This window comes from Rhinolophus ferrumequinum, chromosome 15 (genome assembly GCF_004115265.2).
Source record: "Rhinolophus ferrumequinum isolate MPI-CBG mRhiFer1 chromosome 15, mRhiFer1_v1.p, whole genome shotgun sequence".
NCBI classification, from domain to species: Eukaryota; Metazoa; Chordata; class Mammalia; order Chiroptera; family Rhinolophidae; genus Rhinolophus; species Rhinolophus ferrumequinum.
In genome coordinates, this window is record NC_046298.1 from 17,448,693 (window position 1) to 17,475,358 (window position 26,666).

General features: G+C 52.0%; 1 protein-coding gene across 6 annotated transcripts; it reads left to right on the forward strand.

Annotated features, from left to right (window-relative positions):
* Positions 1-2,440: 2,440 nt before the first annotated feature.
* On the forward strand, positions 2,441-26,647 carry PSKH1 (protein serine kinase H1). Of its 6 annotated transcripts, none has more exons than XM_033128109.1 (5): positions 2,441-2,571; positions 11,265-12,268; positions 12,521-12,636; positions 19,620-19,729; positions 24,419-24,619. In XM_033128109.1, exons 2-5 carry the CDS (start codon positions 11,335-11,337, stop codon positions 24,468-24,470), a joined length of 1,212 nt encoding a protein of 403 aa, XP_032984000.1. In that variant the 5' UTR covers positions 2,441-2,571; positions 11,265-11,334; the 3' UTR covers positions 24,471-24,619. The 6 variants fall into 6 exon arrangements, with proteins under 6 accessions (XP_032984000.1, XP_032983998.1, XP_032983996.1 ...); XM_033128107.1 differs by having other exon boundaries at positions 11,265-12,291; positions 24,419-24,597; XM_033128105.1 differs by lacking the exon at positions 19,620-19,729 and having other exon boundaries at positions 24,419-26,647.
* Positions 26,648-26,666: the final 19 nt, after the last annotated feature.

A 26,666-nucleotide genomic window follows, 5' to 3' on the forward strand; every position in this document is an offset into this window, starting at 1 on the left:
CCACCCATGTGTGTGGGAACCCCACTTCATCCATGCTTCCTGAACACCCATTCCAGTTAGCTCAGATGCCTCCATTAACTCCCTCTCTTCCCTGTCTTTGCTCCTGTGCTTCAGTCACCTGTTCTTTTATCCCCACTTCTCTCTCACAACCAGTCATTACCTATCTTCTCACATCACCCGAAGGAGCAAGTTCAGGAAAACAGCCCTCCCAGATCTGCCCCCTTTGACCACCAGAATTTTCCAGAAGAAAAGTCCAGGCTTTTATTCTTAAGGTCTTTATACATCTATCCTCCGTGCTCAGAATACCCTTCCCCATTTTCCCCTGGTGAACTCCTACTTCTTTTTCAGTGTCACCTCCTCCAGGAAGTATTCCCTAACCCTGACTCCAAGCTGAAACAGCAGCCTCCTGCAAATCCACACAGCTCCTGGGCTCTCTTCTGTCTCAGTATGATAACACTGGGTTGTTATTGTCTGGGTCTAGGTCAGAATTCCTGTCTGTGGGCTCCCCAAGGGTCCTCTTTGGGTCTCTAGCATCTGATCTAGGGCTGGGTATAAAGAGTGCACTTGTGGGACTGTGTGGAATGAAAGATAGAATCTCTTAAGGCCAGCATAGGAAGTTTATAGTTCGCAAGAGTTTAGACTGAGAATGACCCCCGTGTGGAGGATGTGTTATCTTGCAGCAGCTCCCTCAGTCTGGGCGTACTCTTAGGAGGGATGGTGCTGGACCTCCAAACCCCCAAATTCTTCCCAGAGCCATGCTTGGTAGGTGGCCAAGAGCATCGTGCTTCTAGGAGCTAGGGGCTGACTGCTCTGGCCAGCCATCAGGAGGATTACCATCCTCCTGCTGTGACCTACTTTACCCTGATTTTTGCTTCCTAAATCCTTTCTCTTCCCTGGAATTGAATGACCTGGAGTATGTGCATTGAGGTGGGGGTGGGGACAGAATCTGCTCTCTGGCCAGGGGCTTAAGAGCTTTATCCATGTTATCTATGTATGTTATCCTAGAGCTGGAGGAGAGGTGTGGGGTGATAGCCAAACGGACTGGGCCCTGGACACAGCCGCCCAAGCCAGGCATCATGAGGATGGTGTGGCTCACATTTGCAGCTCTGCAGACATGGAATAGCATATTGTTCAGGGGAGAGCCTAGGGGGCCGGATGTCCTAAGCTCAGTCCCCTCTGCATCAACATAGGCCTTCACCTCAGGGTCTTGTGTCTTCACAAAAGCCAAAGCCAGCACCTTCCCATAGCAAGGGAAATATCTGTTGAATTAATTGAATGTCTATAAAATGGAAGTGTTATGTGGATTTCTAAGTCCCATTAACCCTGGAATTCTACACTGCTTGTAACCCTCAAAACAACTCTGTGGAGTTAGGATTATGATCCCCATTATACAGATTAAGAAAAATGAGGCTTAATGAGGGCAAATGTCTTGCCTAAGGTCACACAGCTGTGGAGGTATGAGAGCTGGGATATGATCCCAGGTTTGTTCAGCCCCAAAGTCCATGCCTCTAATCATACTAGACTTGGAAGCAATTTTTGAAGTTTTTCATTTTTAAATAAAATCTCTTATGATTCCCTACTAAATAAAACACATAAAATGATGTTCATTGTTGTTAATTTATTTTTAGGTTTCAAGTATAACGTTAGCTTATACAGTCAATTAAAGATAGGTCCATGTGTGAAGTAAGTGTTCAATAAAGACTTTTTGAATAAATGAACAGACTGAAATGAGGAAGATAGATAGAGGGTACAATCTCTTTATTACCTGCAGTATCTATTTTTCCCCCCTGCCCTTCAATTTGGGTTGACTGTAAAGTAGTGAAACGACTCTCATCGTATAGAGAAGTCATTGTGAATGGTAACTTTTTTTTTTTTAATTTACTTGCTTTGCTGTTTTAGGATACACTCAAATTCAATAACGACAAAAATTAAAACAAACAAAAATCTGTTACTCCGAAGTTGGCCCAAGACTGACTTCACCAATCTTCAAGTTAACCATTTTTAACTCCTCTGTGATGGAGGCCAAATTTAACATATCCGAGTGCCTGAATTATTTTAACTGCAGTTTTCAAAAATGGATTTGTTAATGAAATTTAAATCATTAATCCTTTGCGGAGTTCCAGAGCTACTTCCAGAAACCTCTGTTGAAACGCACAATATCCCAAACTTCGTAGGACAGAGCGCCTTCTCTCCTCATCAGAAACTTAAAACTTTGTCCCTACTTCCCGCGGTCCCTCCTTTTTCTATAACAGCTTCCTCCCCCAGTTTATAAACTACTTTGAGCGACAGATAAACTTGCCCCCCTCCCCCGAGAAGATTCCCGTCCCTGCCCCGCAGCCGTTGATTGGCAGGCCAAACTCGGAGCGCGGCCAACTGCGTAGCCGGCCCTTCCGAGGGTCCACCCCGCTCCGCCCCGTAGGCGGCCCATGTTTGTTTTGGCGTCAAGCGCGCTCTGTGATGACGCCACGACGCTAACGCCTGAGGATGGCGGCGGCGGCTGCGGCCGTGGCCTCGGCCCGGAGAGGGTCAGCACAGCCGCCTAGACACCGAAGAGCCCGCCGCCCCCGTGAGGTGAGGCGGCCCTGCCCAGGGCGACCGCCCGATGGACGGGAGGGGCTGACGAAATGTGGCCATAGTCGCTTCCTGGCACACCGGGCCTGTCCTTACCCAGCCCGGAGTCCTCGCCCCGTGCCCGGTGTGCCGGGGCCTACGGGGCAGAGGAACAGGCCAGGCGATGGCTGCTCGGGGTTCCCGGTGTCCGAGGTTGGGCTGGCCTCGAAACATGCGGCTGCGCTGGGTAGCCCGGCTCTGGGGCCGCGTGGGCCTGGTGGACGTGGTCAGTTGCCCTGCCTGCTGTTCAGCCAGCTGGCGTCGTCATGGTGAACTAACTCGGTTGTCCTCACTGCTTTCTGGAGTCCGGCACCTACTCCACACCCCTCCTTTGCGACTTAACTACAGGGGCTGGCGGGGAACTGATTGCTTCCTTGTTCAGTCTGGGGAAAAAGCAGGCCTGAGTGCAGCCGGGTCACCTTCCCTGCAAGCCAGTCAAGTCTCTGCTTATAAGGAGTAGCCCAGCCCCTCCCCCCGCCCATGCTCACTCGCCCTAAATGAAGCTGCTGCAGTAGTAATTCCCACTGAAAATCTGTGTAAGTCCTTCACTGCCTAAAACTGGCTCCTTGGTGCCTACATGATAAAGGCCTGGGGAAGGCATTCAGGGCTCTTCATTACCTGGTGGAGGCCTATACCCTGAAGTCAACACCTGGGCACTTGTGCCTTCTGTTTACATATTTCGTCGTTGGGGCTTGTGAGCCTTCTGTTAGCTTTGTGGTTTAATACCCGTATGCTTTAGATATGCAGTTTTCTCATTTTGTAATACTCTTCTTTCCCCCTTCCACTCACCAGTATGGAACATTTACATCAGTCCTTTAAAATTCACCTTAGATTGAATTTCCTTGGAAAAGCTTCCCTTGCTTCATATGTAACCATTGATTCCTTTGTACGATTATTCATGAGACTGCTGTTGAGTAGATCATGTATCATATGATGGTGGATTTGGAGATTGTATCTTATTTATTTTTATTATTATATTTTTTAATTGGGGAATATTGGGGTACGGTGTGTTTTTCCAGGACCCATCAGCTCCAAGTCAAGTAGTTGTTTTCAGTCTAGTTGTGGAGGGCGCAGCTCACTGGCCCATGTGGGAATCAAACCAGTGACCTTGGTGTTATGAGCACTGCGCTCTAAACACCTGAGCCAACCGGCCGCCCGTATTGTGTCTTACTCCTGTCTGCCTCTGAGTGTTTGGCTCTGTGGCTGGCATAAAGTAGAAGCTAAATCTGCTGGGATAGGTCGCTGGTTTAAGAATGGAGACTGATTCAGCTGTAGTGAGCACTTCTCAGGGCGCAGGGTCTGAGATGAGCACAACAAATGTATGTCTTGTGTTTGCACGTGCATGCATATGCACATGGTATGTAGTGCAGCCTTGTCAACCTTGATGGACTAAAATCTCTTGGGGTAATTTTTCTAGACACAAATTCAAGAGTCTCGCTTGGTTGAGAAGATCTGGAATCTGGATCAATGTTTAGAAAAAACTCCAGGTGACTTTACTGTGCTCCCTGGTTGAAGATCTTTCTCACTGCCCCCAGGAGACTGTTGTGTCTTTGTTTACTGGAAAGGGCTTAGCTGTGCTTTGTGGCTTGCTGTTGCAGTCTTACACCCATACCCTGGGGGCGCAGTACGTTTGGTGGTTAGAAGTATGGATTTTGGAGTCAAAACGACTGGGAGTCAGTTCTTGGTTTTTATGAGATCTTGAGGCTCTTTGAATCCTAGTTTGGTCATTCCAAAATAGGAATAATCATGTCTACTTTATGTGGTTGTAGAGAGAAGTGAGAGTGCCTATAAGACACTTAGCTCAGTTGGAACTCAGCAGATGGAAGCCACCAATGGTTGTTCTTCCCAGAGTGTGTCCCTTGTAAAAGTAGATCTCATCTTAGTAAGCCTGTTTTCTCTTCAGACCAAGCCTCATGTAGGAAGCTGCCTTGTGCTATGTGATTTCCTCAATAGTCATTTCTGGCCATCAGGAAAACCTCTGACAGAACTGCTTCTACTCAGGGCAGTTGTAGTTGGCCATTCCCCTAGAAGAGATTCAGAATGCTGACTCACTAGTGGGTGGGTTTGCTAAATACGATAAGCAAACTGTCCAGGTCTAATTCCTTGTTTCCCCGAAAATAAGACGTAGCCGGACAATCAGCTCTAATGTGTCCTTTGGATCGAAAATTGATATAAGACCCGGTCTTATTATAATATAAGACCAGGTACAACATTATATGATATAATATGATACTATAATATATAATATAATACAATATAATAATATATAATATAATAATACCAGGTCTTATATTAATTTTTGCTCCAAAAGATGCATTAGAGCCGATTGTCTAGCTAGGTCTTGTTTTCGGGCAAACACGGTTGCAGTTCCTGCACTTAAGTTATATTAATGAGCTAGAGAAAGTGCAGCTTTCAAGAAACCTGTTTTCCTGTGACACTGAGCTAGAGTTGCTCCTCACCTGGAAGGTATACCCCTGCGTATCTTAGTGTCTGTGGAATCTGAACTAGATACTGGGGTTCTCTGTCAGTCACATAGTTAAATGTTCACAATTAAATAGGTGAGACTTTGGTTTGGCCTTCTGTTTTACTTTATAAAGGTGAGCAGGTTATGTGGGCAACTTCGATCTCCTTCAGAGCTTCGCAACTGTATGACATGAACGGGCTATAGGTGCCATAGCATCGACCCTTAAGCTGGGAGATAGCTGAGAGCAGCTGTCTCCATTGACCACAGGGTGCATAGAAAATTTTGTGAAGTACAGCCCTGGAAGAAGGGATGCAATTCTGTTTGTTGAGAGCTGGAGAGAGACTTATTTATTTGAACTCTCTTTCCTTCCAAGAATCTTACTCAGTGAGTATTAAGCTGATTTGTGTTGTCTAGGTCGTCACTGAACTAATTCTTGATACAGCCCCCTGTTGCCATGGTGCTAAAGTAGAAAAACGTGTTTTCATTTGCTGGGGGAAAATGATCTCAGAGGGACCCGTTCTAGGCTGCCAGCCTTGAAGGGCTCATAGGGCATCATAAGAGTAATGGATTAAGGGACTCTTGGTGTGGAACCATCTGGGCTGTAAGTTCCTTGAGAGCAGAGACTATGGCTACCTTCTTTTTGTCTGTCACAATCCCTGGTAGAGTTCCCGGCCCACAGCAGGAGCTCAGTAAATGTTTGTGGGTTGAACTTCGGGATTTGGGAAGGCGAACCCAAGGTACATTGCCAGAATCTGTATTTCTGATGATGGGATAGTCAGTCAGTGGGCTATCTTAGATGGAGTTGAGTTCACAATAAAATGAGGAGGAGGAAACTTTTAAAGTTCTCTCCCTCTCTCAGCCCTAAGGCAGGAGTCTCTGCCCACCAGTTATTACCATAGAGAAGAGTGGTGCCTAGCTGGAGTCCTTGAGAAGTGGGCTACCAAGTTACTATATTCTAAAAAGTCAGAATAATTTTTATTGTGAAATAATGCTAAAAGTTAAAAATTATAAGAGTGAATAATGCTGTGTCTTTAGACACAAGCACCAACAATTGGGTGTGTATTTCTCTAGCTTTTTTTCCCCTTATGCATACACTAGTCTATCCATTTCTACAATATATATTTTTTGTTAACTTTAAAAATGTAATATGTGGGGATGCTTTAAAAATATAGCAACAGCTATATAAAGCATGTAAAATGAGAAGTAAAAGTCCCTCTTCCTTCCTTGTGCCTAGGCCCCTCACGTTCCCACACCACAGCCTAGAGTCAGTCACTGGAAACAGTTTCTCGTCTACCCTTCCAGGATATTTTTCTCCATATATATGTCTATAACTGTTTTTCATCCCTCGTTGGACTTATGCTTTACATACTATTTTAAACTACTTAATACATCACAGACATGGATTCTGGCACAAAGCCACTCAATAAAATTAAGTAACTCGTATCTTTCTTTATCACTATAGTTCCATTTTTTCCATTATTATAAAGAATGCTGCCATGAATTTTCTTGCACAAATATGTCTTTGCATACTCATGAAAATGGTTGCATAGTATCATTTTTGAAAATGACATTGCTGGCTCTATATCAGTTTCCTTCTTTCAGAAAGCAGAATCATACAGTTCCCCCTAAGACTGATCAGGGGTCCTTTAAAGTGACAAGCTTCTTTGCCTCGTAGCTCTTCTTGCGTCATGATAATTAGACAAGCAGTTTAACAGTTGCTTATTTTTGGGAATACTGAGAGGTTACTGCCTACTTAATTTTGATAGACAGTCTTTCAAAACATGGTAGCAGAATATAGAAATCTTTGCAGGCGAAAGGTTGTAAAGCTTTGCTGTGAAGAACAGTCTTAAGGGGGGGTTATTCAAGAGGGCAGGGTGCCTGTGGGCCCTTGTCTGGGAGACGCCCAATGTCCTGGCTTCCGTGTTTAGGAAATTGTTTCAGGATCTATCCTTGCTCCTAGGCCGCTGGCCTCCCACACAGATGGGGTCAAGGCTGGCAGCTTGTGGACAAACTGCTTTGGGGTTCAGGTAACAATCTGTAAGCCCCAAACAGACGTGAGAGCTCTGGCTTCCTTTGTTGTTGAGGACATTTACACAGACACCCAGAGAGCATGGCTCTGGTTTAACCACCATTGTTGCCTCTTTCTGCCACTTGAAAATGTCTGAGGCTCTGGGATTGTTGCCTTACAGCAAAGAGGAATCCAAGAGCCAGACCACCTTCCATTCATTGTTAACAAACATGCCTGCTCTGAGCTCAGCGCTTGGCTGGGTGCCAGAGTTCTAGAAGTGGCCGCTTCCCTCAAGGGGCTGACAACTAATGATCAAAGGCAATCAAGAGTACAGCAATGAGCAGTGTGACCTAGATTGTACTTGGAATGGAGGTTTCAGAAGATAGGCCCTTCAGAAAAGGTTTGCTGATTCACCAGCTGAGTGATAGGAAGGATTGAGGCCTTGACCTGGTGAGGCCCAACCGGGGTACTTCTAGAGTCTCTCCTACTAGTGTAAGGAGCTCTGGATGGAGAAGCAGGGGATTTGGGTCCATGCTCAGCCATCACTATCTGAGTGGCTTGGGACAAGTTTCTACCTTTCTTAGTCTGTCATTTCTGTAGAGTGTTGCTGAGGACAGTTGTGCTGAATACTCACTTGACGCCCACTGCCACACTCTGTCCAACACAGTTGCCTTTCTTGAGGAGTGCTTGGATCAGGCTAGTCGACTAGAGAGTTCAGTACTTTCTGCAGATATATTTGCATTGATGGTGTGAAGGGAATAGGGACTTGTGATGGCCAGCATGGTACGCCCCTCCTGGGAGGTCTCTCCTGGGTCTTTTCTCAGCTCTTACCCCCCACCCTGGTCACTGCTGGGGGCGTACACAGGAGAGCTGGGGCCGGAAAACACTCTGCCCTCCTTCCCAGAAGGAGTTTTGTCAGCCACCGCCCCTGTCCTTATGTCTGTCTTTTCATTTGACAACTGTGGAAAGAGAATTGAACAGATGTGATTGGAACATGGAGCAGCTGTGATCACCTGGAGGCTCTTGGGCCATTCTCCCCTCCCAGAGCTGGCACTTCCTCTCCTCCACTCTTGATGTGTAGTTGGGAAGGTGGGTCACCAGTGTCAGCCTTTCTGTGAAGAGTTCCTCATTGGAACAGATGTGAGAGCAACTATGTCCCAGGAAGGAGGAAGGAAGGTCAGGGAGGGGTAGATAATCCTTGGCTCTCTCACTGCTGACTTGAGATTCTTGTGCAGGCTTTGTTTAAAGTGAAAAGTCAGGCCTTTTCTTTTGTAAACTTTCGTTTTTCTCATCAGGACCAAACTAGGTATGCACATTTAAACAGAAAGAGCCAGTGTTTATGCCTGGAGATGGTTATTTATTTTGTGGGTCTAGGGTTCTGCCTCCTCACCAGGCAGAAGTGACATCTGAGTGGCTGTACTGGGTCACCGTGCAGTTTGTCTTCTCTCTGAATCGTGGTAGACGTTGCTTACCATGTAGTCTCTTGGGGACCCGGGGCCTGTATTCTGCCTCAGGAATCCTGGCCCAACAGGTAGGTGTCCTTTTCCTGGGCTGTGGCCCTTTACTACATTGAGGTCTTGAGTTTTCCCTGAAGGAAGAGATGAGTGTGTAAAATTCCATAGTCCATAGTCCTAATCTTTGGCTTTGAAAAGGAACATTGTTTCTAAATGCCTGTGTTTAAACATTACTTCCTAAACTGCTGTGTGGGATCTCTGGGGCATTTGGGTGAGAATTGTAGCATATCCTGAAGAGCCTGGTGTTGGTGGAGAAATCTTTTCCTCTCATTTGAGGAAAGATAAACCTCATTCGGCTGGGCTGAGAGTCATATTGATTAAAACATACTGATTTAGCATACTGATTAAAACCGGAGCCCTCAATCTGTGGTCTCCAAATTCCTCCTTTTTATTTGATGGATTGGTGATCAAGGTCTTGGGTTTGTTTCAGAGATAAGCTTATTCCTGGAAAGAGGTGGCTACATCGGTCACTGTCACCATCTTGAGTTCAGGCCCTCAACTCGCTGGAATCTGATGGCCTCTGTGGGTTCCCTGTGATCCTCCAAGGTGCTGCAGCAAAACCTGCCTGGGTCTGTCTCTGCTGCCTTTGATGGGATCTTTTGCTGGCTTCGCAAGGGGGTGGGTGGGGGTGGGTGTAGGTGTTGCCTCTTGGCCCCAAGAACCACTCTGGGGCAGCCATGGAATCTCTGATCCTGACCAGCTCTTCTCAAACGTTAGATTCTCCATCTGGTGACCTGCAGTGAACATCATGTGGACGTTCCACATCCACTGCAACACATCAAAACTGAGTCTTCCCACCGCTTTCTGAACCCGTCCCTCGTACTGCACTCCTGACCCTTTTGCCCAGGAGCCCAAGTGAGGTGCTGAAGGGCTGCCCTCACTCCTCTCGTCACCCCTTATGTCCAGCTTCCGTCCCTGTCAGTTCTGCCAACATCTCTCCATCCCACCCCACTGTCTGGGCCACTGCCCCCCTCACCGGCCCTTTGAGTCCACTTTGACTCTTCTCCAGTTTAGCCTCACACTTCTTTCTAAACACTTGAATTGCCCCCTCTTTCTTTGTAAACCCGTTGGTAGCTTCTCATCACCTTCCAGGTAGGTCCTGGCTCCTAGCTATAACTTATGCGCCTCTCCACAACCGGTTCCTGCCTGCCTTCCAAAACTTCAGTGCTGTCTTCACACTACCAAACTGCTCTATCCAGGCACGGGTGTTATTCTGGGCCTCTGGGCCTTTCAAGGTGTTATTCTCTCAGCCTAAAACACCATTTCCACCTTTCCTCACCTGACTCATTCTTACTTTAAATTCAGTGTGGGGGTTACCTCCTCCAGGAAGCATTCCCTAACCAGTGCCTCATTCTGCATGTGTCTGCCATTGTTTTCTCAAGCTGAACACTTACCTTGCTGTATTGAAGTTATCCGTTTTTACACTTTTCTCTTGACTTAGACTATGAGTTTATTGACCATGTTTTGCTTGTTTGTGTGTTAAAAGATAACCAACATTGGATATCTTACTCATTCCCTAGTAGATGTTCAATAAATGTTTGCTCTGAACTGATCATTTTACCCTCAATTCTGGATGTCATAATTAACAGGAAATTCTCAGCCCTCGTCTTTCCCCCATGGGGCCCTCAGATAGACTTAGCGAAGGGTGGCCGGGTAGAAGTAACCTCCGGAAAGCAGTACTTCAGCACTTCACCTTGTCCAGGGCCCCACCAGCCACGGGGTATTCAGGGTCTGAACATCTCTGGGAAACAAACAGGGAAGGCGCCTGGATCCTTATCTCAGGGAAGCAGAGCGTCCTGATCTGCAGCCTGAGTCCATCTGCATGAAGCTGCTGGTGTCCTTTCTGAGCTTAAGGCTCCCTCTACCTCTTGATGCCCATTGGGTGGCAGCCTGGTGCCAGTGTGCTAAGGCTTGTGTCCCCAAGTTCAATGGGATTGATTTCAGCCAGCTCGGGACTTGTGTGGCCTTTTAGCCATCCAAACGGTGACTAGGGAGGTGAGAGACCGTGAAACAACATGTCAAACTGCCACGACGAAGATGGTGCATTAGCAAAGTAGAGGGAGCCGTCCAGGAAAGAGTGCGGTTAGGGTAGAAACCCAGGGCCGTGGGTCGTGACGGTGGCGGTTGCAGGGGATCCCAGCCTGCAGGAGGCGTGAGGCCGGGAAAGCTGTCCCCGGGGGAGGCCTTGGAGAAGCGGCTTTTGGAGCCGTGGTGGGTGGCGGTGCCGCAGAGCAGGCCTCCAACACTTCACACCCCCATTTCAGGAAAGATGAGTCAGAGGAATAAGAGGAATGATTTTAACATTTGAAAAACAGAGGACTTCAGCTAGGATAAGGGACCCGGCGGAGGAGAGAGGAGGTGGGGGCAGTGACAGTTAAGCCTGGTGCATATTCTTGTCCCTCTCTTGGGGTGGAAGAACAGCGTGAATATCAAACCCAGGAAGATGTAAGTCAAGACCATCGAGTTCAGATCTAGTCTTTCTTCTAGACCCTCCATTAAACCTGGGCTCCGAGCACTCAGGGGCCAGAGCCACCCTTCCAGGGAACCATCTTAGGCGGGTCTTCAGGCTAGGTTTAGCAAGGGGCAGGGGGGCAGGGGGAGAAGGATGGCTGGTACCCCTTCAGAAGTGTCCCCAGCTATGTTGAGTTGACCTCTCTTCTGTCTGTAGGTGTAGACGGGGCGCTGCCTGCAGAGCAGGTCCTGCCAGCCTCGCTGGAGAGGATGACCCCGTGTCCGTGATGGGCTGTGGGACAAGCAAGGTCCTTCCCGAGCCGCCCAAGGATGTGCAGCTGGATCTGGTTAAGAAGGTGGAACCCTTCAGCGGCACTAAGAGCGATGTGTACAAGCACTTCATCACGGAGGTGGACAGTGTCGGCCCCCTCAAAGCCGGGCTCCCGGCAGCCAATCAGTGTGCCAACTCCGGCCCTGGTGCCCCCACTACTGGCCACACACAGCCTCCCTCGGAACCACCGCGCAGGGCCAGGGTGGCTAAGTACAGGGCCAAGTTCGACCCACGTGTGACGGCCAAGTACGACATCAAAGCCCTGATTGGCCGCGGCAGCTTCAGCCGAGTGGTACGTGTGGAGCACCGGACAACCCGGCAGCCCTATGCCATCAAGATGATCGAGACCAAGTACCGGGAGGGGCGGGAGGTGTGTGAGTCGGAGCTGCGCGTGCTGCGCCGCGTGCGCCATGCCAACATCATCCAGCTGGTCGAGGTGTTTGAGACTCAGGAGCGTGTGTACATGGTGATGGAGCTGGCCACCGGCGGAGAGCTCTTTGACCGTATCATTGCCAAGGGTTCTTTCACGGAGCGGGACGCCACGCAGGTGCTGCAGATGGTACTGGATGGCGTCCGGTATCTGCACGCACTGGGCATCACGCACCGAGACCTGAAGCCTGAGAACCTGCTCTACTACCACCCGGGCACTGACTCCAAGATCATCATCACTGACTTTGGCCTGGCCAGTGCGCGCAAGAAGGGCGACGACTGCCTGATGAAGACCACCTGCGGCACGCCCGAGTACATCGCCCCAGAGGTCCTGGTCCGGAAGCCTTACACCAACTCCGTGGACATGTGGGCCCTGGGCGTCATCGCCTACATCCTGCTCAGTGGCACCATGCCCTTCGAGGATGACAATCGCACCCGGCTGTACCGGCAGATCCTCAGGGGCAAGTACAGTTACTCGGGGGAGGTGAGTGCTCTGTCCCAGGGAGGTTGGGAGGCCCCTGGTGTGTGTGGCGGGGGTGTCCTGCAGCTTTCCATCGGAGAGGTGCGCTCTGATGGCTGTGCTGGTGGGGCCCGGCCTGTGATGTACAAACGCAGAAGTGACACTAGTGGGGTGTCTTAGTGTGGGTTTTCCCCAAAGGGAGCCCTGCAACAAGGACGTGGGAGCAGCTCATTTAATGGGGATGTGATTCCAGGAAGCGCAAGTGAAGATGGAGAAAGTGAGGCCAAAAGGCAAAAAGCCACTAAAGGGTCCATTGAGGAGTGGGGCTGCCACTGTGGGCCACTGGAACTCAGTCGCACTGGGGACGCTGTGAGTAATCACGTGGAGTGTGTACCACTGAGGGGCAGGGAAGTGGGTGGTTTTTAATCCACTGACTCTTGTATGAGTCAGGAAATTCTTTGGGGGCGTTAAATCCCTGGCACTTCTGGGCTGTCCTGAATGCCATCCAGTGCTGGAGAAAGGCCTCAGGCAAAGAAGCAGAGAAACGTAGGCACTGGTCGTGGGAAGCTGTCAGCATGCACTGAGTATCACAGCTGCAGGTGAGCTCAGGTGGGCTGAGAGGAGGTGGGCCCGCGTCTCCACAGTATCTGCTCTGTGGGGACTGGGGCCAGCTACAGTGACCATGCCCTGTCTAAGGGAGCAGCTGCTTCTCATCTTTGCCCAGCTTTGTCACACAGCAGTGAGGTCCCTATGTATCCAAACATTCCAATTTTTTGAAAGGGAACCAGAAAATGTTGAAATCTAATTCACATACGTATTTAAACAGTACCTTGTGTGCCAACAAACGCTAACCTGCCCGCCAGCTTCAGACAGCTGGCCATCAGTTTGTGTCTTTTGATCCACTGATAATTCTGATAGCTGAAAAAATCCATTAAATACAGCAGTGCTGGGAGCTAAGGGAAGGTGCAGAAAAAGTGAAGAGCTGGTTGGTCATTAGGCAGGATGCGGGCTGGGTAGGAAACCAGGATGACCGCAGGGAGCACTGCAAGCTTGAGCATAATGGTGCTCTCAGGGAGGCTGTGAAGAAAATGTGTTTTAGGGCTTTATGTGGGAGGTCAGGTGGGCTTTGTAGGATGACAGGATTCTGCCAAGGCAGTGATGGCCTGTCCCCAAGTCCCCTACAGAGTGCTCCCCAGAGTGTCCCTCTCAGGCCTGGACTTGCTGAGAAGGTGTCCATGCCTCAAACAACCCACATGAAGGGGAGGGAGCTCTGGGATGAGCTCCCTTCTGCGGCTCAGGGATTTTGGACGGGACCCTCTCTGGCCCCAGCCAATGGACCATGTGCAGCGTTTTCTGCAGGAGTCACCCAAAAGCCTCACTCCACTTTGCCTTCTGTGCTTGAGGTCCTGTGTTCCATCATCCTCCCTCAGCTTCCAGATGTAGTCTTAGGGTCAGTCCTGGACTTCTCTGCCGTGGCGAGGGGGACTGGCATCGTCTAGGGGGATGCCCAGGGCCTGTGTCTTACCGGTGGTGTGAGGAAGGGAGGGGGAAGCCTTCCTCTTCAGGCCAGCTCGGTGCTGGCCACAGATGAAGGAGAAACTGGATGTTCCCCAGCTCTCCCCTAAAGTTTCCCACATTTTATTCCTTGCTCCAAACGGATTCAACAAACAAGCGCTGACCGACTGGGCAGCCCAGGTTGGGTGGTCACAGAAGACATCGCCCTGCTCACCCTCTGGGTGGGTTTCATCGCGGGTCAGAGGACCCCTAATGTACCTCACAGAGGTGCTGTTGTTCCTAAGCCCTGCCTGGCTTGCTGTGCTCTGTGAGCTTCAGCCCCTGGTGCTCTGTGGGGGGCCAGGCTGTTGAGGATCCGACTGGCAGAAGGAGTAGCAAGCTTATGGGAGAGAGGGAAGCTTCCGAAGACATGCTGACAAAGGAGAGACTGTTTAGAAAAGTCTGTCATTTTGCCCACGAGTTCCTGATTCTGGTCGTCGTTGATCAGGCAGTTTATCTAATTGGAGCTTGCAGAGTCTTGCTACCTGGCTCTTGATTATCTGAGGGTGAGATGACAAATGAATGGGGGAGGGAATGGACTCAGGCTTCCTGCTCCTGCTGTAGCCACAAACTGGGTCCTGAGATTGTACTTCCTGCTCTGCTGGAATCACATGGCATGAGTCTGGGGCTTCCATTGTTTGTGGGGGCACTGCCCAGCCTTTGTCCCCACTACCCTTCATCAGTTCCTAGTTCCAGAGTCAAATCCCTGGCCAGCCATGACAGACAGCAACTGTCTGTTAGCAGGAGTTTGGCTGACCTCAAAAAGATTCCACTACCTTTTACAGAGAATTCTGGATTGGGTTGGATTTTATCTGGCCTTTTCCTGGGTGAGGCGTCCTCATCATTGTTAGATCAGGCGCTCTGAGCTGGAGATCAGACATCTGTCTTTCTGTTTCGCTGGTCATTGTCTACCCATAATTACGCCTGGGGAAGATGCAGAGAGACAGGAAGGTCTGTTTTCTATCCCTATGGGGCTTGACATCACTTGGGAAGAAAGACTAGAAAAAGGAATTGGCCACAGAATGAACTCTTGTTTCAGGCATATGCCAGCGCAGGCCTTGGCGTAGAGCCACTGGGCCTGGGCTGTCTGGAATATGGGCTGTGGGACTTGGGTCATGTGGCTAGGCTGGCACCCCTTTGGAGAGCTGGGCCCTGCCTCTTTCCCTCAATCCAGCCAGCTGTCTTACGCTGTGCGACAGTCATTTGCTCTTATGAAGCCCATCTAAGTGAGTAAGGCCCTGCCCAAAAACCTGTGTGAGAGCATGCCATGTTGAGGGGAATGTTCCAGTCTCACTCTGTGTATAAGTAAAGGAATGCCTGTTGTGAGCTCAGCAAGGTTTAGGGGTGTGCGTTCCTCACCTGACAGTAAGTCCCATGGGACATGGTACCTTTCTAGGGACACTTTTCCTGTCTCCTCATAATGGTCTCTCATGTATACCAGGTCCTGTCCAGTGAGCTTGTTCCTCGATGGCTGTCCATGCAGTCCCCTGTCAGGCTCAGGGGTTTCTGTGGACTTGAATAGAGGACTTCCTGCAGGAGGTGGGCTTTGAGCGGGTGGAGGCTCAGAGAAGGGGACTGCTTCAGCATGAACAGGAGGTTGTTTGGGAGTATGGAGCAGAGGTTGACAAGGGTGGGTTGGCCTGGTGTTTGGTGTCGGGAGCTTTGTAGTGCCAGCTGCTGCTCTGGGTTTGGAAGCGTTAGGTGGAAGGGAGTTCTCTGGGTTCTTGATAGGGAAGGGGGATGCAGCAGAAAGTGTTATTGGAAATTAGCAGGAGGAAGACTAACTGGGGCCGTTGGAATAATCCCAGTGTGGGATGGGGTAGCCCGGCCCCCTGTGGATGTTTGGGGCAGACCGGAGATCCCAGAGAGTGGGTTCCATGTGGTACATGTGAGCAGTGGATTAGGAAGAGAAGAGGGCAGAGCAGGGGCAGAACCCTCCTGCAGCTTGTGAGGGCAGGTGGAGAGGACTCAGGCTGCCTTCTGGCCTGGAGAGCGTGTATGGTCCTGCCTTGACATCCGCAGTAGCAGAAGGAAGCACACTGAGTGGGTCCTCCTTCAGTGCCCTGCCCCACGTGATCTTGACAGTCTGCGTGTTCTAGCCCCAGCCCATTCCCCACACACCAGAGACCCAGGACATTTGTTTGCTCCACTCACTCCCACACTCAACTTTTGCTCAGGCGTTCCCCACTGCTCCAATGTTGGCCTTAGAAATTTGACCAGCTCTAAGAGGTCCAATTCAAACATTACTTCCTTTTGGAATACTGCTGACCACTGCCGTCATGCAGTACCTGCTGAGTACCAGGCACGGGGCTGAGGGTCCTATACCCAACATCTCTAATCTCCACAACAGCCCATTTTACAGATGAGGAAATTGAGGACAGTGAGACTAACTTGTCTGTGGTCTCCCAGCTAGAAGGTGGCAGGCCTGGGATTTGAATCCAGGCCATTTCAACTTCAGAGGTCCTGGCCTTCCCATCCTGCAGTCTGCTCTCCCTGACACGTGCCTCAGCATGTTGTTGTTTCTGCACTTTCTGCGGCTGTTGTCTGGGGACCTCTCTCTCCTCCCTGGACTGTGAGCTCCTTGAGGACAGTGTGTATATCAGTACATACGCTCTCAGTACTTTCTCCTGGCTTCTCCTGAGGGAAGTAGCTGTGGCTGTTGGTGATACCCTCAGAAGGGACCCAAAAGTTTCTAGCTGGCAGGCTGGACCAGGTTGCCCGTGCTGGCTGGAGTGCTGTCTTCTGGAGGTGGGACTCACAGGAAGACGTGAGGAGCTCGCTGGCGGTGTGCTTGGGGGGCTGCGGGCCAGCCCTGCTTAGAAGCAAACACAGGAATCTCGGAAGAGGAAGGAGGAGTGGGAAGGCACAGGCTGTGACAGATGATTTTGAGAGGAGAAGTGTGAGTTTTTACCCGATGACTGGAGGTGCTGGAGTGGAGAGGGCCATGCTAGGGTCACAGCGGAAGCGATGGGGAGACACAGGGGATGTGAGGATGGCTTGTGTGAGTGTGAGTGCTGCTGGAGACACAAAGAGCCACCTTGAGAGAGCACGCTTCCTGTCGTGCAAGGCCCCGGAGGGCAAGAGCAGCTGTTTCTAAAGGAACGACACGAGGTGAGTCATCATCTGTAGACCCACACGAGGAGACCGTGAAGGTTCCACTGGGAGATTCTGTGATTCACTTGACATGAAATATGACGTCGCTGGCCTAGTGTCGTTGCTTTTGTCAAGAGTTCTATTCCTAGAGGCAGGACAGATGAAGAGGCTCTTGAAGGATTGATGGAGGAGATATGCCATCAGCAGTTTTGCTGCCTTCCATGTTTAGCAACCTTTAATTGTCACCCTCCTCTGCTTGGGCAGTCTGAGCTGTGGGTGAGCCCAGGTGACGACCCCAGAAACAGATGGGCTCGGGCGAAGGCTTTCACAGGACCTCATTCAGGAGAGTCCTGCTGGGCGGAAGACCATCCTAGTGGGAGAGGAAGCCCACCTTTAGGGCCGTCTGCCATTCCTGGGGGATAAGTTTTGGTGGGAAGTGGCTTCTCGGGGGGGTTTAGGGGCTACGGGCTGACCATCGATCTACTGGGGGTCCAAGGGTAATGAGTTGGACCATCTCCTAATTCTGATAGCCCTGCAGTAGGATGAGTTCCCAGAGCGAGATGACATGTACATTCCCCTCGCAGCTCTTCCTCACTTATCAAAATGACTCTAACACTTGCCATCTGGCCCTGGGATATTGAAAATAAAATGAAGTAGACAGGATGTGGCATGTGTGGGGCTCTGTATGTGAAGGGGTTCGGTGCGTGTGGGGGCTGGGTCACATGTTCTAACAGGGAGCGGTGGGTGAGCAGGTATAAGACCTTGCTCCAGAGCCATGGGGAGGACTGCCCCATGGGGAGACGTGGGAGAGCTGGAGACTGTATGTGTGTTTAGGCAGCAGACGGAATGCAGGGAGGCAGGTGGCATGTTGCCCGGCTCGCGCTTGGATTCTGCCAGATGCCTTTAATTGCCTCATGTTCCCACCTCCAATGTGGGATGGGGGCTGTGGTGGACGGACCATCGTCAGGGCCCCATTCTCCTCTCACTGCCCCCTGCTCCCAGAGTCAGAGGATGGCTTTCCTTTGTTTCAGTAGCTGAAAACACACACACACACACACACATACACACGTTAGAATTCTTTGCTCAGAGGCATCCCTGAGCCCTTATTCCTTGCCTGCCTATTGGTGGCTGCTGGGTGTCAAGTGCTGGATGACGATGCTGGCTGTATTCGAGGAGCCCAAAAGGAGAAGCAGGTGCTCCTATAGCTGTCCAGGAAGAACCCCTCAGGAAGGGCCATCCTACCGCACCAAAGCTCCCGGTACATAGTGGCGATTGAACAGATAACTCTCCCTCCTTCACTGCAGGAGTGGATGCCTCAGTCCAGGTCCCTGGGAGGTAGCATGGTTTGGTCCCTCACTGGTCACTGGTTGGAGACCTCTTCCTTGGTTGCAGACCTCTCGGAAGAAGGCAGAAGTGGCTCCCTTCTTGTGGCAGCAGGAGGCAGGCTCTGAGCAGAGAGGGGAAGCATCCCCCTCATGGGCCGCCCCTTGGCTCCCTGGAGCCCTGTCCTCTAGGCATCCCTCTGTCGCTGCTGCCCTTGGTGCACACTCCCCAGAGAGCAGTACATTCCTCTGGTGGCAGAAACAGGCGCCTGTCTCCCCACATGGCACATTCAGCCATTCCTACCCAAATGCCTTATTCTGACTGCCTACAGCATCTCATTAACCTAGGATCAGAGCCTCCTTTCATCACGGCTGTCTCCCACTCCCAGCCCTCACCAAGGCCTCTCCAACAAAGGGGTGTATCGGACGGAGGCTGTGTTTAGAGCTGTTCTGGTGCACCATCTGTCCCCTCCCTCTCCTGCTCTTATTGTCTGTCTCCACCTGGATAGCTCTGCCCTCTCACCGGCCCTGTCATTTCTAGGCCCTTGAGTTTGTCTGGCAGCTGCTGGGACTGTTGTCTCTCCCACATTCTGACCTTTTTAAATCCGCTGATGGCCTCTCACACTCATCCCCCTCCTGGTCCCACTCAGGTGGAAGCCACTGGTTCAGCCGCCCCCCACTGGCCGTACTTCTTCAGGCTCTTTGTCCTTGGTCAGTTCTCCCATCACACAGAGTCACCCTTCCTGTGTGTGCCTGCCTGGCGGGCTTGGACAGAAAGCTGTCACCTCCACCTCTTCGTTCCTCTTGTCACCCGATATTGACGAAGCCTGCTTTGAACTGAGTCCAGTGTACCCATGGTTGAGGGACACAGACCTCTGGGGGCAGAGGCCACAGTGTGGGTGATATGTTCATAGCCATCAGGTTTCCAAACTGTTTCAATAATTAGAATTCTAAGTAAATTAGAATTAAAAATAAAAGAAAATCCTGGTTGGGTCCTGGCTTCAACAGAACCCATGAGTGGAGATAGAAAAAATCACTATGCGGCAGGCTCTGAAATCCAGAATCTTCCAGGGCTGCTCCAGGACGTTGGTAAAAGCACACATTACTGGGTTGCTGGCACAGGTTACCAACATCCCCCCGATTCCTAAGTGAACACACGGCATATTTCTTGACTCTTGAGTTATACCCTGTCCCCGTCCTTCACATTGTAGACTATGGGCAGGGAAGGGCGAGGGGCGCGCGCACAAGATTTCATATTCTTCTCACGTTCCAAATACAGCTTTACTAACCTTGAAGTTGTCATGCCTTTTCTCATTTTATTTGTATCTTCTTTCTTTACCTCTTTTTAAAACTCTATTATCTTCCTTCTTTTTTTCCCCTCAGGCTCTCTTCTCCAACGTCCTTCTTTTTTCTGCTGCTCGGCCCCCACCCACCCCCTGCCTGGTCCCAGGGTGGTGGATTCTGTCTGGTCTGGAAGCCCAGGCACCAGGATGGTGAGTGTCTTGACCAGAGGAGGGGATGCTGTCTCCACCGCCACAGTGTCGCATTCTGCTAGTTTTCAAAACACTTCCTTGGGGGCAACATCGCTGTGTGCTATTCTTGTCATACTAATAGTTCTGCTCTCCTGAGTAAACCTGAAGCTTCAGTTCCCAGAATTTCCTCTGCTCTCATTCAGGCCCACGTTAAGTACAGGAAGGAGGCCTTTGGAATGCTGATAATACATCTTGAGACAAAACTGAGGGAAGAACTGAGTCATGGGAGCAAAGCCCAGGCTTCTTTCCTCCCTTCGGTCCCCTAGCAGCTCTTGGTGGGGCTGCCTTCTCTGCCAGGGCCTTCCCCAGCGTCATCATGGGCTAGGAAAGAACCCATACAAGTCAAGAGGTCAAATGAGCTTAAGTGTTAGATGCTGTGTTTCTGTTCCTTACACCGGCCAAATGAGGACAAAAGGTGGGGAGCCATCTTCTTCAAATCCAGGACTTTAGAAACTAGAAAAGACTTAGAATTCCTTGTATTCAGCTCTTCCATATTAAAAGTGAGGAGGCTGTGATTTCTCAAAGGTCACACAGAGCAGGTAGAACTAGAACTCAGGTTGCTAGGTTTGCAGCCTAACACTTTAATCTGTCACCCAGATGCCATCTAGAAGAGACACCAGACCTCTTTCTCCCTTCACTTCAGAGTGGTCAGACCTGCCTCCCAGAGGGTGTCTAGGGCAAGCCCTGTGAGCTAGGTTTGCTGCTGGAAAGAAGCAGCTTCGTCCTCTCTCTGCAGCCGAGGCCAGAGAGCTGACTCCATCCTTTATTCCTTTAGCCCTTGGGCTCTGGGTGAGACTGGTCGTGGCTTAGGGAATATTCTTGCCAGGCCCTTTAGCATTAAAGGCAGCAAAGTTACGGGGCTGGGCACGAGGGAGGTGCATCCCTGTGCTGGAGTGGAAAGCCCTTTGGGATTCGGTGCTTCCCTCTGAAGGAAGGTTGGACTCTGCTACTGAGGAGTGACTCGTCCCACAGGAGCAGGAGGGTGAGGAGGGTGAAGTTGGTAAGGAAGTGCCCACGGAGAGGTCCCTCCTCTACCCACTCTTGGCTTCTCTGCTGTGACATCAGGCACAGGCCCCCTCATGACAAGGGACAAGGACGCTGGGGGCTCTGGACGAGGGAGAAGGGCAGCCGGCTTAGGTCGGAGGCAGGGTGGAGGTGAAGCCTCCTCCCATCGCTTCTCTCTGTCTTGTCTCGGAGCAGAGCCCATGCCGACCTATACAGCTCGCGAGAGACTTGTGGAAAGCAGGGCATAGCTTGTCATCCTGGGTATTGCAGCCATCCTCTGATCCCACATCAGGGGAGACTGGAGAGTCTGGAGATGAGGCAGGCTGACATTTTAACTTTACTTCCATGCCCTGTGCTCCATGTCAGCCCAGACACAGGTGGGAGCCCCGGGAGACTGGCCAGGTGGTAGCTGGGGCCTCTCCCTCGCGTCAGCCCCTGTGGCCCATGTGTGTCCCTGCTCTGGGCCCAAGTATACTGAGGGGACAGTTCTGTTCTTTACCCAGAGCCAGTAGTTAGAGTTGTGGAAACCCAAGGGCATGACTAGTCATCATTTTTCTTTTTTCATGCCCGGGATACTTCCTGGCAGTCAGTCATAGGCTGACAGACGTGCTCATGTGGTTCCAGAGGCCCAGGTATGTTGGGCACGGAGGTGGGCTGGTCTGCAGGTATTGACCGCTTTCTTGGGAGGTGCTGAATTGGACGTGGGGCTGGAAGTGTGGCCATGGGAGTATGTAAAGCTTTGGTTTTCCTTTCTGAGCCTGGTTGGAGGCCTCAGCAGGGCTCCTTGGGGCCCTGATTCTGGAAGTCAACCTGAGCCCTACCCCACTGTCAGTAGGCTGGGTGACGACCATCTTCGCTGTGTTTGGCTTGTCTGACTTCCTGCTTCTAGTTCCTCAGGGTGTGATGTTAGGCTGGGTGCCATTGGCACCGCCTGCTTCTCAGCCACACGGCTTGAGTCACATTGGCTTGGGGACCCACCTGGCCCAGCTGCTCACAGCTCTTCAGAGATGGGGAGAGCTAGGATCTGCCAGAAAGGGCTGGGCTGGCCCGCAGACAAATGAGTCCATTGGCATTCTGCACACATCCACACGTACACAAATAATTAGAGAGGCGAGCGTTTGGGGCGCAGGGGAGGCGGATCAATCTGACTTGCTTTGGCACTAACAGGCTGGCCGCTCAACAAGCAGCAGGGGTCGATGCCTGGTGTGTGCCTGTCACTCTGGAGACGGAGACACTTCAGCCCACAGGGTGGGTCTTGTAAGAGGCTCGGCTAAGACTGCATTGGACTAGTTTGGAACTGCAGGGGGCCTTGGTTTGTCTGGGTGTGGATGTTAAGAGGCCTCCATTTCATCCATGTTCAAGTTCCTGGCTTGTGAGTCCGGCTTTGCTATTATTTATTCTCATGGCAGAGGAGTTGTCCCTCTTCTGTCTTAGCCAGACCAAGAAACGGGCATCATCCTGTTTGGCTAGCCCAGGCTGCCAACTTTGTCTTGGGGCTGTTGCCTCAGCAGGCCAGGCTGAGCAGCAATGTGTTCCCCAGTGATTTCTCCTTTCCTTGGAGACCTTAAAAGCTGCATCCCCATGACCCAACCTGTCCAGCTGTGGATTTGCTGCATCCACCAGCCGTCCCACTGTGCCTGCTTTCTTCCATCTCTTAAATGAGTGACGTGGGTGGCCATGAGTGTCTGTGGTCCAGATTGGCTGGCCCCTCACATTGGCTCCTTGTGCTCAGGTGGCAGCAGCAAGCCATGGGCTTTCTTGAATTGTGAGCCAAAAGCTGTGGCCACAACTGTCCAGGCCAGTCCGCCTGAATGTTGGCTTCTGTACTGTAGGCCTGAGCTGCACAGGCCTGCAGGGAAACATGGACCAGGCTGTCTGTGGGGATCGGCCATTGCTCCCCGCACCCCCTCACGGCTCTCCGACAGCAAGGTATTTGTGGGCCTGTCTGGGCCCTGACTTCCCGCCCTCCTCCTGAGGGCCAGTATTTGCCCAGAAAACTCTGGGAGCTGACCCACTGGTGAGGAAGACCCTGTTAGGTGGCTGTTTGGAAATGTGGTCTCTGTCACTTTCTTCCATCTCAGCTCAGTACAAGTTGAGCTTTGCCTTCCAAAGGGCAGTTAGGGGTAGCAACTGCAAGGAGCCCTGCGCCTTCTGCAGGACTCTGGGTGAGTGTTCTCTCTGCTCCAGCCCTTCACGTTGGTGGGGAAGGGAATGGCAGTGGAGCTGGAGGTTAGGGAGCCCGATTAGGGACAGTGACAGTCACTGTGTAAGTGTGTCTCCTGCATGGGCATGCAGCTGCCCCAAATGTGGGCTCTCAGCCCCCTGGAGAGTGCCTTCAGTGGTTCCCTGGGGTGAAGGGCACTGCGCAGTGGAACAGGCAGGCCTCACTTGGCAGGAAGGAGGGTGATCATCATCTGCCACAGGCTCCGCAAAGGTCCTAGCCAGCCACCCTCTGAGGAGCATCAGCGCCCAGGCCGGAGTGCCCCTGGGGGGGGTCCTGGGACTCGGTGCAGTGCTGTGTCTGCCCTCCTCCAGCAGAAGGGCTTCAGGGCCAAGGGCATCTGGGCCCTACCTGCCTGAGCCCCACAGCCTGGAAGCAGATCCAGGGGAGGGCACCCATCAGGTGCCATTCATGGGGTATTTACTCAGTCTGATGAGCACCAGGCACTGGGGCTCCTCCAGCTCGCCCTGGTCTAGCAGGAACAAACTTTAAATTGCTGAAATAATTGCTTAGCACTGGGGGCTAAGAAGGAATCTGAGCAAGTGTCCTTTACCCTGAGAACCTAAGAATTCAGCCAGATGAAGACAGGCTGTGCAGGTTGAGGTCCTGAAATGGACAGCTGCCTGGTGTGTGGCTGAGATGCGGTAGACATCGGTGTATGTGGCCGAGCAGGCTTTGTGCGGTTCCTCCCTGGGAACAGAATGTACTAAAATGAGGCTGGTATAGAGCATTGCCAGAGCCCTTGCGTGGCTGCGAGAGGCCATGCAGACTGGAGTGTGCCCCTGAGAAGGGTCCTGGTCCCCGCCTGGCCCGCAAGAACCTCTCTCCTCTCAGCAGATGGTGAAATCTAGTTGCCTTGAATTGTTTCCTTTTCTCTCCATGGCTGGGAGGCCAGGCTATCAGGGCCTGCAGTGGTTGCCCACCACCACTTGGTCAGTTGGAAGGAGGGTGGACCCTCTCTTTAAGGACTAGACAGTTCACTTCTAATTGGCCTGGTGTGAACTTCCAGGGATTGGAGCTGAAGTCTCGCTTAGGATATGGTGGAAGGTTTGGGTCATTGTCTTTAAATGCCCCTGAGTTATAGTGGTCCTGCTGTAAGTTGAAGGGTCTTGACAGTGGCCACCTCCTTGAGCCAGGCTTTGCGTCCAGGGCACCTTAGAAGTTTGCTTCTTGCGGGGATGGGGAGTGCTGTTTCTTCTTGTCAGACCCCTTGTCACCCAGAGAGCAGCCTGTGTTCTGTGGCCTAGGCCAGTATTGGGCGGGGAAGAGAGGCCCTGACTGCTGTACCTGGGAGGAGCCAGGCAGTGCCTCTCCCTAGGGAGAGAGCAGGGACGCTGGACAGGTCTGAGTGCTGTGGCGGTGGCATCGGGGTGGGGAGGGCAGTGTCGAATGCTCTCGCTCTAATGCTTGTCCTTGACTTCTAGCCCTGGCCCAGCGTGTCCAACCTGGCCAAGGACTTCATTGACCGCCTGCTGACAGTGGACCCCAGTGGCCGTATGACTGCACTGCAGGCCCTGAGGCACCCGTGGGTGGTGAGCATGGCAGCGTCTTCGTCCATGAAGAATCTGCACCGCTCCATTTCCCAGAACCTCCTCAAACGTGCCTCCTCGCGCTGCCAGAGCACCAAGTCTGCCCAGTCTACACGTTCCAGCCGCTCCACACGCTCCAATAAGTCACGCCGCGTGCGGGAGCGGGAGCTGCGGGAGCTCAACCTGCGCTACCAGCAGCAGTACAATGGCTGAGCTGCCTGGCAGTGGTGGAGACATGGTGTGGTCCCAGCCTGGTCACACACTGCTGTGCCATCGGGCCCAATGCCCTCTCTGGAGATAGGCCTGTATGGCCAGTGGTAGGTGAATGGCCCCAACCCCTTCTGTGTGCCTTCAGCGGCCCCTGTCCTCACCCTGGGCCTGGGCCTGGTGTGACAGAGTGGAGGGAGCCCAGGGGGCTGGAAGCCTGGCCCGGCACTGATGCTCTTTGTGGTGGGCATCTGTTCTGGGATAAGTTGGGGAAAGGGCAGGACCTGGCCTTCAGTCTCCCTTACCTCTCATCCTTGATTCTTTCCCAGACGGAAGGGGCCTGCGGTGCCAGGTAGAGGGTGTCCTGTGCTTCCAGGACTCTCTGGGACAGTTACTCCTGGAACCACCCCCTTTTCTCCACCAAACCTTCCTCTCTGGCCCCCTCACACTCCATGGCATTCTGATCATGATTACGCTCCAGTGAGAGGCCCACGTAGGCACAAGGCTTGTGCCTCGCTCGGCTCAGCCCCTGGTGAAGTCTAAACAGCCCCCACCTTCCAGTCAAGATCTGTCTTAACTTCATGGAGAGCACGAGGACCACTCCTGGCCCCAGGACTTGACAGGACCTTCTGGACTGTGTGGCCACGTTGGTAGCAGTCTTGCTCCAGGCTCCAACCTCTCCTCACTACCAGCCCACCACTCTCAGTGCCTCCTTTGCAGAGCCTACCATCACTTCCCTCTCTCCCTTGGATGCCCACTCTATTCCCCAGGTGCCTCCTTCCCAACTGTGGGGGATTAAAGGGAGCCCCACTGCTGCTACCTGGGGGTTAGGGGCACCTGGGTCAAGGCAGAGGGCAGGGGCTTCACTGGGAGAGCCCCATCAGGATTCTGGTGTCAGTCTTGGTTCTACCCTTGGTACACCCCATTGCCCTTCCCTTTAGGCTCTGCTGTTCCCTCCTCTGCAGCTGTATGAAGGCGCCATCTAGTGTCTGGCATGAGTATAGGCAGCCCAGTAATGACTATCGTGCCCACCTTTCATCCTCCAAGAGGAAGTGGGAAGGAGCTGCTGCATTGAGGGAGGGTCCCTGGGCTGCTCAACTCTCCCTTTCTGCTGAGCTTCTGTGCAGCTCCCCCTGGAACTTAGCCATACTGTGTGATCTGCCTCTGAACCCTGAGTGCCTGGGGCACTGGCCTTCTCACAGCTGGCCTTGCCCTGTCCAGCCTGTCCCCGCTTCCTTTCACAGCATTGCCCTTCCAGTCTGAGTCCCCCTGAATCTCAGGCTAGAGGGAGCCCCTGCAGGAGGTGAGTGGAATTAGGTGGCTGCTTTCCCAGACACCTGAGCCAGACCATCCCCATGTCAGTTATGGTGCCTCCCCCATCACAAACTGGGTTGAAACCTAAACCCCCTCCCTCCAGAGCTGCTTTCAGTGGAAGGAGCCAGGGCCCAGCTTTAGCCTTAGGTAGATTGCAGGGCCCCTCCAGTGGGGAGGGTTTGGCCCTCACTTCCTCCCAGTGGGTAGCCTTGGGCCAGACCCTCTTTCCCACCTCTAGTGGGAAACCAAGCCAGAGAGACCACTCTGGGCCAAGTGAGTTGTGTCTTATATACCCCTCTTTCTGTCTCCAGGGCCCCTGGCACAAGGCAGTGGAGAGCCCAAGCCTCATGGCTTCAGAACTCCCCCAATTTTCCGAAGTGCTCTGGGGGCCTGAAGCCGTGCGGGGTTATTTCCTCTCTTGCCCAGGATAGGCCTGGTCCTGAAGGTAGGACAGAGGGAATTTAGAGACTCGGGCCTTTATGCCATGGACTGTGGATGGAGAATGTGCAGTTATTTATTTTGTGTACTCAGTTTGTACTTGTATCCTCTGTACTCAATAAACAGGCTGCCCTCCCCAGGGAAGGCTGCCCATTCATTCTGACAGCCCGGGCTCCTTGCTGTG

Coding starts and splice junctions, on each gene's coding strand:
- PSKH1 (XM_033128105.1), top strand. CDS start 11,335: ATGGGCTGTGGGACAAGCAAGGTCCTTCCCGAGCCGCCCAAGGATGTG. Junction 12,269..12,520: donor GTACCGGCAGATCCTCAGGG/GCAAGTACAGTT, acceptor ATGTGATTCCAG/GAAGCGCAAGTGAAGATGGA. Junction 12,637..24,418: donor TCAGTCGCACTGGGGACGCT/GTGAGTAATCAC, acceptor CTTGACTTCTAG/CCCTGGCCCAGCGTGTCCAA.